Source organism: Schistocerca gregaria, chromosome 9, assembly GCF_023897955.1.
Source record: "Schistocerca gregaria isolate iqSchGreg1 chromosome 9, iqSchGreg1.2, whole genome shotgun sequence".
In the NCBI taxonomy this organism is placed as follows: Eukaryota; Metazoa; Arthropoda; class Insecta; order Orthoptera; family Acrididae; genus Schistocerca; species Schistocerca gregaria.
Window position 1 is genome coordinate 185,354,925 of NC_064928.1, and position 13,081 is coordinate 185,368,005.

The following is a 13,081-nucleotide window of genomic DNA, read 5'->3' on the forward strand; positions in this document are numbered from 1 at the left end:
AGTTGGGAAGAGGCTACTGAAAAAGAATTACATTCATTTTTGGGTAATGTTCCATATGAATGTGTTGAGATGACCGAAAATATAGAGACACTAAGAACAAGATGGATATTCAATATTAAAAATCCTTAGAGTGCAGTACCAAATTCAAGGCCAGATTAGTAGTTAAAGGATACTGCCAGTAACAAAGAATAGATTATCGGAAGACTTTCTCACCAATGGTGAAATATTCATCATATTACAATCTTACCATATGTATAAATGATTTTTTTAATGTTTTGACCAATAATGAAAATGAAATGGACTTTTTAAAAAACGGTTATGGTCAGAATTTAATTAGCATGACTTACAGGGAAGTTAATCAGTACTTAGGTGTGAAGGCTCTAAGAAGTACCAACAGAGAAGAATTATGAATTGCTCAATCTGTGTATACAAGAAATATATAAGAAAAGTACAGTACAGAAAATTGTGAACATATTTCTGCTCCAATGGAAAATAATCCAAAACTGTTAATAACTAATGAGGACAAGAAATTTAAGGAAAGTGTACCGTATTTGTAAGCTGCAGGAAGTCTACTGTACTTAGCACAGTCTTACAGACCAGACACTGCATTTGTCGCAAATGCTGTAAGCAAATTTTGCAATGGTCCAAGAAAAAAAACATTGGATGGCAATCAAGAGAATTTTCGGGTATTTAAAGAGAACTACTTCTTATATGCTGAAGTATTCTAAAAAGGGAAATGTACATTTAGAACAGTATAGTGATGCAGATTGGAGAAATGAGCTGGAAAGCAGACACTTCATCACTAGAAGTTGCTTTAAACTAATGGGAGGACTGATATCCTGGTCATGTAAGAGACAGAAGACAGTTGCTTTGAGCACCATGAAATGTGAATATTTGGCCTTATCCTCCACTATCGAAAAACCTCTTTGGATTAGAACTTTGATGGGTGAAACAGAATCTCTTACAAAGATAAAACTAGTTGTGATATTTTGTGATAATATGTGGGCTTTTAAACCTGCCAACAATAGTGTCACTAGTGTGAGATACAAACATATTGACATAAACCATTACTTTATAAGGGATCACTGGGAGCATGGAAATATAACCATAAATTATATATCCACAGAAAAAAAGTTATCAGATCTCTTAATCAAGCCTTCCAATAAGGAAAAGTTTCAGAAGTTGGTGAAACATTATGGTCTAACCTGTGATGCGTAGTGTTCAGTATCTGAAAAATATTTGTTCAAGGGGGGAGTGTTGTATATATATGAACAAAATATTTTTCCAGTGTGTATAGTTGTGCATAGGATACATTGTGCCGAGTGCATTTCACCTCTGTGAACTGGTATGCTATGATTTTTGATCGGCAATGAAGCATTGTGTGTACCCTGTTTACAAAATGTGTTATGTGTTAATAAAATACAAGTTTTTATTTTGTCCCTAAACAATTTTTCCACATATTTTTGCTGCGCTGAACTAAAGACTCCAGCTCTGAAAACAATAAAGTTGTACTTGATAAAGTTCAGTGAAATAAGCTCATTTCGCTGGTGTCGGACATATCTTTTGCGTCATGTCGTTCAGGTAATGAAGACACCATAGGCCTTAACCTGTCCATAATAATTAGGTCCATACTTTATGGCAATGTGTGGCCGCAATTGTATTGTCATCAATATTGCTGCAAAATTTGGGATAGCTGGGCAATACTGCTGATTGCTCAGGCTGCTGCAAGTACAGCTCAGGTGTTACCGTCAGGAATATCTGTATTGTGGGGCAATATCTATTTCTGCCCTTGTCTAAAAAAGCATCCCTCTCACTCAGAGTGAGAAAAATGTTCCGTGCAAAAAATGTTTCAAATTGACCAGCATGTCAAGACAAGTATTCATACCGCAAGAATACAAAGGAAAGGCCTATGACAACAACTTTTGACAGCGGCAAGTAGCAGTAGCAGTGATTTAAGCTCCAAAGGTAACCAAAAATACATGGATCTGTGTGAAGCATTCATTGCAAGTAATATTCCTCTTCACAAACTTACAAACCCTGCGCAAATATCGCTTAAATCAAAATATACCAGATGAAAGAAAGGCATGAAATGGTGAAGGCAACAGAGGATCAAGTAGGTAAAAATATGAGGGCTAGAAGAAATCCTTGGGTAAGGCCGGTATTACACTATCATATTTCTTTGACAAATATTTGATCTAAGATATCATCAAATATTCGTCAAATTTGTTTGACAAGGTACTTGATGTCGTGCTAAAAAGGGGTATAACACTGTCGTCATGTAATTCACCAAATTTCAAAATGGCGGACAACAACCTCTTATGCGCTGCAGTTTCTAGTACCATAATTGCACTGTGTTTGTATTTGGAAGAAAAGCAGCGGGAAAAAAGGAAACATACTTGTATGAAGCCATAAGTAATACGTCGAGAGAGTAAAAGCATTCAGCAAAATGTGTTACGAGAGCTGCTATGGAGGACGTAAATTACTACAAAATGGTGAGAGTGTATTTCAGTATTTGCTCAATAACGTGACTTCTCATATTACAAAAGAGAAAACAGTTTTGAGAAATGTTTTACGTGCAGAAGACAGGAAAACTGTGACACTGGGATTTCTTGATACAGGAGAGAGCTACTTCAGTTTACAACACAGCACTCGAATATCACACAGCACATCAACTAAAATAATTCCAGAGGTGTGAAGCGATTTCTAAAGCACTGGAGTGGCAATATGTGAATGTAAATAAATGTTTAGTACACTAAATGGGCAATAACAACCATTTTTATTTTTGAATATTGGAATTGGTGTTCCAACAACTACAAAATTAATAAAAAGTACGAAACAGATGAGGCGCTTTTTAACTTGTGGCATCCTGAGTTCAAGGATAAACAAAGTAGAATGGGAAGCTAAGAAAGAATTTTTTATTTTATATTCTCTATTATAGCTTGCTGAAAAGCTGCCTTGATGTTTCCATATGTAGATGTGGATGGCTGTAGCTGTGACTGTGGACATGAAATCGCCTGCCGCATATTCCACTTGCCCATTAACACAAAATTAATAGCATGCACAGTGCCCTAATTCGCACCCAACATTTTTGAGGGAAGTTTATTTAAAATATAAAAAAAGTCGAAGGAACACACCAACTTTTAAGCCATATTTACAAACACACTACAGAGACATCAAATAGCTGTAGCGACACCAGCGCTCCAGTTGTTTACATTTTATGTTGCAGTGAACAGAAGACAAACGACTTTTATGATCAAATCTACGGCGAGGCCCTAGGTTTGATCATGTTTATTTGACGAAGACCTGGCAGAGCAGCTGAATGGAATGGACAGTGTCTTGAAAGGAGTATATAAGATGAACATCAACAAAAGCAAAACGAGGATAATGGAATGTAGTCGAATTAAATCAGATGATGCTGTCTGAATTAGATTAGGAAATGCGACACTTAAAGTAACAGATGAGTTCTGCTATTTAGGGAGCAAAATAACTGATGATGGTCGAAGTAGAGAGGATATGGAATGTAGACTGGCAATGGCAAAGAAAGCAGTTCTGAAGGTGAGAAATTTGTTAAAGTTGAGTGTAGATTTAAGTGTCAGGAAGTCTTTACTGAAAGTATTTGTATGAATTGTAGCCCTATATGAAAATGAAACGTGGACAATAAATAATTTAGACAAGAAAAGAATAGAAGGTTTCGAAATGTAGTGCTACAGAAGAATGATGAAGATTAGATGGATAGAGTATGTAACTAATGAGGATTAGCTGAATAGAATTAGGAGAACTTTATGTTACAACTTGACTAGAAGAAGGGATCAGTTGTAGAATATTTTCTGAGGCATCAAGTGATCACCAATTTAGTATTGGAGTGCAGTGTGGAGGGTAACAATCGTAGAGAGAGACCAAGAGATGAATACACTAAGCAGATTCGGAAGGATATAGATTGCAGTAGTTATTTGGAGATGAAAAAGCTTGTACAGGATAGAGTATCATGGAAAGCTGCACCAAACCAGTCTCTGGACTGAAGACCACAACAACAACAACCAGATGAATCAAAACTGCATTAAAATTACGTACTGACAATTTACCTACGTTGTCTGGAAGAAATACGCAATAAACTCAAGGACAACATTATTTTAATTTCAGTTGACGAAACTATGGACACTTGTGGCCATTACATTACAAATTTAATTGTTGATGCGTTAAAAAAGAGCCTTCTTCTTCATATTTAGTGGCCTGCAAGAACTTGAAGACACAAATCATTCTATTATCGCCAAATTTGTGAATGAGGACATTAGAAAAACATTTATAGAATCTTCTGAGATGAACAGGTTTCTGTGTTTCTCTCGGATACTGCTCCATATATGATCAAAGCAGGAAAAACCCTCCAAGTATTTTATCCGAGTTTGATTCATGTGATGTGCTTTCCTTGCAGAGTACATTGCCTTGCTGAAGAAGTAAGATCCACGTTTGGGAATGTAATAAACTGATTTCATCCACAAAGAAAGTACTGCCTCATGCTTCTGCTCGCATCAAGATCTACAAATAAAAAGTACCAAAGGTGTCTGTACCTCCCAAACCAAAGGCAACTCATTGGGGCATGTCGGTTGAAGCTGTGTTGTTTTGCAATGAACATTTTGCAGTTTGTCAGTGCAAGGAGGCATTTAATCATTCCAGTATTAAAAAATATTGCCGTGATTAGCGCCCAATTTTTCCATATACCTGTGTCTATTAAAAAGTTTGAAACTCAAGGTTTGGCGTTGAATGAATCTATTCAGTTAATGAAAAGAATTAGTCTAGTGAACATTACTTTGTCGGAGGTATTTCCAAGAAGACTCAAAAAGACTTGTGAAAATAACCCAGGCTTTGAACCCTTGTTCCAAGTTGATGGTTTTAGTAATGGGACAGGCTAGAAACAATAAGTGTAACACTATACCCAATCTAAATACTGCCCAAGTGCTTCATCTGATGTAGTATGGCCCTTTTCTGCAGAGGAAAATGTTTTGAGTGATCGGAGACACAATCTTGCTACTACACATTCGGAACAGTACCTTATTGCCTATGTTTACAATTATAGCAAAATGTAATATAATTTCTAAACTGTTCTTTAGTCTGACAATATTAGTTACATGTTAATGCTTTTAAAAGAACTCCTTAATGTACGTTGTTTTTGAAATAAAACATTACGGATTCTTGTATATGCTTCTCTGCTTGCGATATATCTCGAAGTAGGACCTGTGCATATCGATTGTTTCGCACAGATAATTGCATCGTTTTCGCTTGTTACCAACAACAATAGCAAATGAGGAATAATATTCGATACATGATGTGGATATTCTTTCTGAATTTTTTTAAGAACTTATTTCAAAAACGACCCTGCCTAATCTCTACCACAAAGCGCACAGATCATGACCGATTTTTCACATAGTCGGCCCACTTCTTCGGAATCGATATGCACAGATCCAACTTCGAGACATATCGCACGTAGCAGTTACTATTTTTTTTAATTATTCAATCCTGATTGTTTCGATACTTTTCATGTCTATTTTAAGCATTTATAATTGCTTACATATTTTGAGTTTTTAATGTTGCATATAATCCGGTTTAGTCAGAGTGCTAGCACATTACAGTGTGGGGCCTGATTTATGAATGATTTCTCTATACTTCTGTATACCGCAGTTGTGCAGATTATGTCCGTAGGTATTGTATCACATCTTACCATCATTATGTCAATGGCCCCTCGTCCCTGAATAACAAAGAAAGGCCTGTGATCTGCTGGCAGACTTAAAGCTGCAATGGCAAGCGTAACTTAAGAGACCTCGCCATTGCGTTGTGACTGATGTAATGGGAAAATATTTCAAGGCAGGTGGGTACAAATCCTGCCGCAAGCAATTTCTTTTACAGCCTGTCATCATTTTTTTTATTCGTTTAGGTGTAGCTGCGTGATGTGATACACAACCATACGTGTCGTTCCTAAAAGTTGATACGAGTGTAGGGGAGGATCACTGTTAATTCCATCTATAAATTCTGAATACTACTTTCTGGCGTAATTCTTTCATTTCTCTTATATTTAGGCCAAAATTGAGCGGAAAATCGAGTTGGATGATTTTGAAAGATGCGTTGTGAGAAAAACGGTAGAAGATATTTATTTGATACAAAAAATTGTTCCCAGTCTGCAGAGATTTCACTCAAGGAAAAGATCGGCTGGACATGGGGCATATTATCTCCAAGGAACGTTTTGTTGTCGATGGGATTTATTTCAAAAAAAGGTGCAAAATAAATGGACTTTCTAGTTAGAGCGTGGAAGCATTATAGATTGGCGGTCACATTTCATTGTAGAAATGAAACATATTAAGGAAGCACTGAGTGAAACATTTTATCTGGATGAAATATGAATTAACAGCAAGACGACATTTAGGAAACGTTGGCAAAAGGATGAAGTTACTGGCGTTATGAAATGGGGAACCACCTAAGTAAAACACTTATTGTTGTAAATGTTAGTTCTAAGCAGAAATTCGTCAGGGAAACCGAACTAAAATTCTGAGCAAAGTCATCCACAGGTGGCTACCATGGTCAGATTAACTTACAAAACTATGAGGGATTGTTCATGAGTTTGGTTTTCCCAAATCTCCCCCTGAACTCAGTAATTCTGATGAACAACGCTTCATACTACAACAGACAGTTGTACAAACCAAACGAGGATGTTGGAAAAATGAAATGATCGTATGGCAGTGTTGCATGTGATGTCCCAGTCTGTTGCTTGATGAGCAGGAGAAAGTTACAAGTAATTTATATAAATTGTCTGCACTCCAAGACACCTTACACGCAGAACACATCAAACTAGAGAAAGATGTAACGCTGGTAGTGAATTTTATCTAGACATGTAAGGAAATACCAGAACAGGTTAAGATATTAACAAAGGAGGTAGATTAGTTGAAGTTACGGCCGCCGAGTGCAAGATTATATCAGTCGGCGCCACATTGGACGACTTGCGCCCAATGGTGACGATGAAATAAATGATGAGGAAGGTAACTCAACACACAGAAAATCTCCAACTCAACTGGGAATCGAACCCAGGCCTAGTACATGGAGGCAAGGACGTTACCACCCAGCTAAGCAGGCGGACGAGAATTATGGAATGGATGTAGAAGAGGAATGTTGAATGTAACGACAGCATGAGAAAGCATGCCCTGTTGTCTTTAATTCAAGAAAACAGATTTGTGAAGAAGTTGCATGTGGACGACGAAATGTCAAAGAGAAAGGTCACATGGTTTTCCACCTGCCTCCACATAATTGCGACTTCAGTGCGGTGGAATTAGTTATGGGCAAAAGTTACGAGACTATTTTGGAAGTGAAATACTTCTAGCGATATGTCAAACGAAAATTAGTTCAGGATTGTCAGTAATATTTTCTGGCAGTAACTGCTAAAGACAGGCAAGCATACTGCCGGAAATTCCAGCACCTGGAAGCAGATTTATGGGGGCGCGGCGTTGTTGTGGAACTCGCGATAATCAATTCATTATTGATCCTGCCAAATCGGGCGGTAGTGACGATAACAGCAACTCTTGGGCAGATGAGAAAGCCAATAAGACAGTTTCTGAATGATTCCTGTTTTTTACGATTCTTATGTGTTTTATTATTATTTTTATTTTATAATTATGTATTGCCTATGTCAATAACGAATTTCTCATCACTGTTTCTTATTGCCACAATGTAACTTTCATTTCTAGGTCTTTTAATTTCGAATTGCCTATGAGGACTAATAAGGGATTAGTAGCAGCAAGTACCTTTATTTCACATGATGCCATCAATTACGATATCACGAATCTTATAAGCATTTGTTACGCCCCTGTCCCTCTGTCTTTACTTTCATAAATGCTACGGCCGTGGCCATATATAGCAGTTGTTTGGCGGCCAACAGATGGCAGTGTCGGCGTTTCTTGGAACATACATATAATTGTGACTGCAAGTATGTTGTCAGCACTGCGTTACGTAGTCTGCTTGTTCGTCCCGTAAGTCCCATGCCATTTGACAGCTAATGTAATGTGATTTGTTGGGCTTCGTCCACTCCCACCATCGCGCATGTGCAAGGTCCATGCCTAACCTACACCACTCACCAGGCGGGGACTCCCTCTTGTACCCGTAAATTTTATCGCTTGAAAGCAAATTAATAATAATAATAATAATGAAAGCATGGAACGAGAAAAGTGAGCTCTCGTCTCCTATGCTCCAGGTTCTCTTTAAAGAATGGTAGCCTTATGACTTGGTCCTGAATTTTGAAAAGGAATTGAGATTCAATACTACAGCAAAAAATTAAACCATAGGGCATGACCGGCTAAGACAGTGAATGGTACATCGACTTAAAGGATTCTTGTTTCCGTGTCCTTTTACTCACAATGCGTACTACAATGCAATAATGCTAGGTTCTCTGTATTGTTTAGTTAAAAAAAAAAAAAGCCACAGGATGGCCACGAAAGAAAACAGTACGTAGTGGCCCGAAGTCATCCGAATTGTAACGAGTCCTCCGCTCCCGCTAAAGTACCGAGACAATTGTGCGTAGTTGATGCCATTGTTTTCCTTGTTCAGCATACGGGGAAACTTTAGCGCTGCATATGAATGGCGTCGAAACTGCAGAAAACAGGTATATTTGCTTCTCTGAGAACCGAAAACTTTTTTTCGTGTAAAAAAAACTTTTCTTTCCTCTTGGAAAAAGTGTTTTTTTCAGGACAGCAGTAATTTTGTGTAAATGTGTTTCACTGTATATAGACAGCTAATAGTGCCTGCGTAAAGTTGGAACTGTTCGACAGAAGCATCAGCTGAACAGAATTAAAAAAGAGCAAAGCGTTTTCGAAGCACGGATACGGTATCTATTTTAACTCCTAATATACAGAAACCGTTTTAAAGTAAATAGGGAGAAAGAAAGTACTGTAGCCCTACATCCCTCCCTGTCACCCTCAAATCTTTAAAGAATCTAACTCCCATGCATAAAACATCAAACGACTTATTACGAATCGGTTGATGTGTTTCTTATTTGGCGTTAACCAAGTAAAATCTTACTAGTTGAACATGCAAAGGCTTAGTTATATTGTTGTTATTAGTTTCGGATTATTCACTCCTAGTTTAGGAAAAGGTGTTTAATTTGGAAGAGGTATGTTATTGTGTGTAAAGCATGTTTGACAATGACAAGTGCTCCAGTTATCAAACACTGGGTTATTGTCTGGGTGCCTGCTCACCTTTTTTAAACGGAATTTGATTTTACAGACACCTCAATGTTTTTAACACCACATTTCCTGAACCGTTCGTCGTAAAAGGATACAGCTGTCCAGAGACATTGGGTGGTATATGTGGATACAGTTCGCAAAATTGGTTACGAAGAGAATTAGCAGTAAAGAAGTAATAAATTAAAACGTTGTGCCAGAGGCTGAAGTTTTACTACGTGTACAGCGAAACTACGCGACTGTACAAGATAACCTTTTTTTTTGCTGTCATTTTCTGCGGGGTGTCAATGGGTAAAAGTTTCGAAAGGTTTGAAATTACGTGTGAAGTTTGTTGGAAGTGGCTATGTGGATAATGTGCGCGCTGTGAGTTATTGCTGCCTCAAGACAATATAGTTCGTGAAGTATTACATGTATTGTTATGTTAAGCCTTTAACGTGTGAGTAGATTTTCAAAGGAACCACCAAGAGTCGGCCTTAGGCGATGAAGGGGAATCATGAGGAACAAACTTGGTCAGGGATTTGAACGGTTGGTCCCCTGTCACAGAGGAAATGTGAATTTCATCTGTATGAATATTTTTGGACAATTATTAAATCTCTCTTCTACTGTGTTGCGCTTGGTAAACTTCGCCTAGCAATGCATTCAAACTGTGTGAATATTTTTCGCAGTTATTAACCTTTAAACAGAAACATAGGTCTATAGTACATAATTAGAAACATCCACTTTGGGAGACCTGATTCTTCCTCCTCCTCATTTTCAAACCGTGTGAATATTTTTAGGCAGTTACTAACCCTTAAAGAAAAACATAGGTTGATAGTACATAATTAGAAACATCCAGTCTGGGAGACCTAATTCTTCCACCTCCACATTTTTTAGATTTATCATTTTTAATATTTTATTAATGTGTTTAGGGTACTATTTTTGTTCTTTTCACATGAAACATCAAATGGAGTATTATTAAGTTTTATTAATTCAAAATTAACTGAGGTTATTAGACAAATATTGTGCTTGATTGTTACTGAAGACTAATGTAACTCTTTATAAAAACTTGTAACTGATTGTAAAAACCAGTGTTTGTTCATTTCTGATTGTACATGTGGTTCACATTTTCCTATTACATTCCAAACATATTGGATTTTCTTTTGGTCTTTGGAAGATGGACACTCAGAGCAGGTCTTTCTCTTCTCAAATTTATTCCATGATCCTTCACCATCTCCTCCAGCAATAGATTCCTCATCATAGATTTCTTGCCATAAGAGGTCTTCGATATCATGGGGCAGATTGGGAATGGTGAGCCGTCTTCTAATGTGTGGTTCTATTAGAGAGTGGACCAATGTTTAGATGAACCTTATCCTTTTCATGACATGGTTTTGTCAGTAGAACAAATAGAGTATGAAACTGTTTACTTATGTTTATAAGTGTGTAAAAAAGAGCCAGTGACCATCTCTTACATCCAGAGGGTCTAGCCTAACTTTTGTCTTGGTATAATAGGAGATACTGGCTTCCTCTTGTTAGAATCCATCACTTTGCTGTGGTGCTTAGAAGCTGTCGGAATAACTGCTTTGTTCTTCTTGGGGACAACAGACAACAAAATAACAGATAACTCATTTGTGAAACCATAGAGAACTGATCCTGTTGGATTAGATTTATCAGAGTTGAATTAGGCAGAATGACAGTTTGATTTTTGTTTTTCATGGTTTCAACAAATGTCAGAAATCTTTTTCTCAGTTTTTCCACCAGTCCATGCATGAAAACCAGTTATCTCCAGTGAAATTTCTGTTTGATCCCTCAGTAGGTTTGCATAAGCACAGTGTTGCTTGAGGAGGTTTTGAAAAAATTTCTTCTCATCTTCATTTAGCCCAATGCCATCACCGTCGTTTCCGGTATAAATGTAAGCTTTGAAAACGTGAACTAAATGAGCCAGCCATTCATTGTACCTTGATGCCATACTTGCTGCGTTTCTTTGACATATCTACACGTAATCCACACCTCAGTCAGAAAATAACACATGCTTTTTCCGCAGTGACATTCTCCATAAGGCAATTCATCTGCTGGGAATTGTTGAGTGTTTCAGAGATGGCAGCTGCACACTCGCTTTGCTTCCTCACATCACATGTGGTAGAATTGTCAAACTGTGGGAAGTTGATCAGTATTTCAAACCGTTAGACACACTGGCTGAGGCTCCAGTGTGAAGTCCTGGATATCCAGGTGGATAGTACGCTGAGGAGCCACAACGTTGAGGATAATTTAATAAATGGCTCAGTTTTTCTAGCAGTCTCGCTCAGCCGCAGACAATATTACTTGTTTGCTTTCACTCAGTTGTGTCCTATGGTATAATCTTCTGGGACAGGGGTTCCCAACCTTTTTGGCTGTGTGGACCACCTAGTTTGTAAATATACAAATAAAAAATATAAACACACATGAATAGACATGTATATACGGAGTGCAACAGGTAAAAGTGCAGCAATTTTTATATGTGCTATCTCAATATGTGCACACATCAGTGCGTTGGTTGTTTTTATCTGCTTGAACAATATTCCGACAAACATGTCACCAACTTTATGTCCTGATGGTTTATGCGTGGCTACATTGTATCACTAAATGGACTACACCTGTCCCAGATAAGACTGTTTTGTGTCCACACTTCAACACCAGAGCTTCTGCCCATGGGAAAATAAGCATTACTAGCTTGCTTGTACTACATGTACTTGGAAGTACCAACCAACCCAACAATATATGACACCTCAGACACCAATAGAAATGTCTGCACTTATACCCATTAAACCTAGTGTGTGTGTGTGTGTGTGTGTGTGTGTGTGTGTGTGTGTGTGTGATAGTTTTGAGGTTTGTGTTTGGGCTAGTTAAAGGATTTGTTCAAATACCAGCAAAGTTTTGTTTTATCCTTTTGATGATTCAATGTTTCTACTGTCCCGTGAATAGTCTCCGTTATTTCTAAATTATTTGAATTAATGTTAATGTGTCTACAAGATTTTTATCACTTGTTACATGATAAAATTCATGAATAGATTATGTTTTAGCATCGGGTTACTATAATAATACTAATAATAATAATGAAAGTGGTGACGATAAAAAATGAAGTAAATGAAGAAAGAGAATCAGAAATTTTGATAGAAGAATTAATACTACACAGATAAAATTTAACAGCAAAAGTCAGTATGAACATGGTTCTAAACACAAAGACTAGGGGCAGAGTGTTGTTCTATATGCTCTTCTGTGATGTCAGACAGTGTTACCCTCCTCCTCTCTTGTATCCATCACTATTCTGGTGCTACAAAACAGTGTGAGAATGATATCGGAACTGTTTCTGACACTGTATTATAGCTGATGTGTGACGAATATAAGGTAGAATTAACATTTATTAGGTCCCTCCTGCATCCACACCCTTTTGATGTACCTCCACTCATGATGCTCACAGTTTCAGAGCTCATGTGTCTGTACAGTTCACAGGCCCTCTTATAGAGGCCACCTCAGTCAGCCTCCTTTCATGCTTTGGTGAGCTGCCAAGGAGACATTAATATATATATCAATTGGTGGAAGAACCCAAAACGACGATATTGTTGAGTTGATTGATGCAGTCACGCACAGAGGCTGTCAGCTTACCCATCGGCTTTTTATCATTGACCAGTGGTGTAGCCTATTCACTGGAAGAAATAGGCTGAATGACATTGAGCGACAGCAGTCTAATTTGGTGTTGACAGTCGGGGAATATTATACCCTTGCTATGTTTGGTGCTAATTATTTCAAAGAAGATATTGTTTCTGCCAAAACTGTATTGTATTTATTTAAACCATTTACATGTCTCACTGAGTCATTAAATAACTGCAAGCTGATGATTAGTACCCTAAAGAGAC

The 13,081-nt window shown here is 37.6% G+C and overlaps 1 protein-coding gene across 4 annotated transcripts in view; it reads left to right on the top strand.

Moving 5' to 3' along the window:
* The window catches only part of LOC126291779 (glycine N-methyltransferase), a 90,352-nt gene that overhangs the window by 15,668 nt on the left and 61,603 nt on the right, over positions 1 to 13,081 (top strand). Inside the window, exon 1 of one of the 4 annotated variants that reach the window (XM_049985469.1) lies at positions 7,991 to 8,635. The exons of the other annotated variants lie outside the window; for them this stretch is intronic. Within the exon in view, the coding sequence (XP_049841426.1) occupies positions 8,611 to 8,635 (25 nt within the window). The 5' untranslated portion in view covers positions 7,991 to 8,610. Of the gene's footprint in view, positions 1 to 7,990; positions 8,636 to 13,081 lie in introns of those variants that run through there. 4 annotated transcript variants of the gene reach the window in all.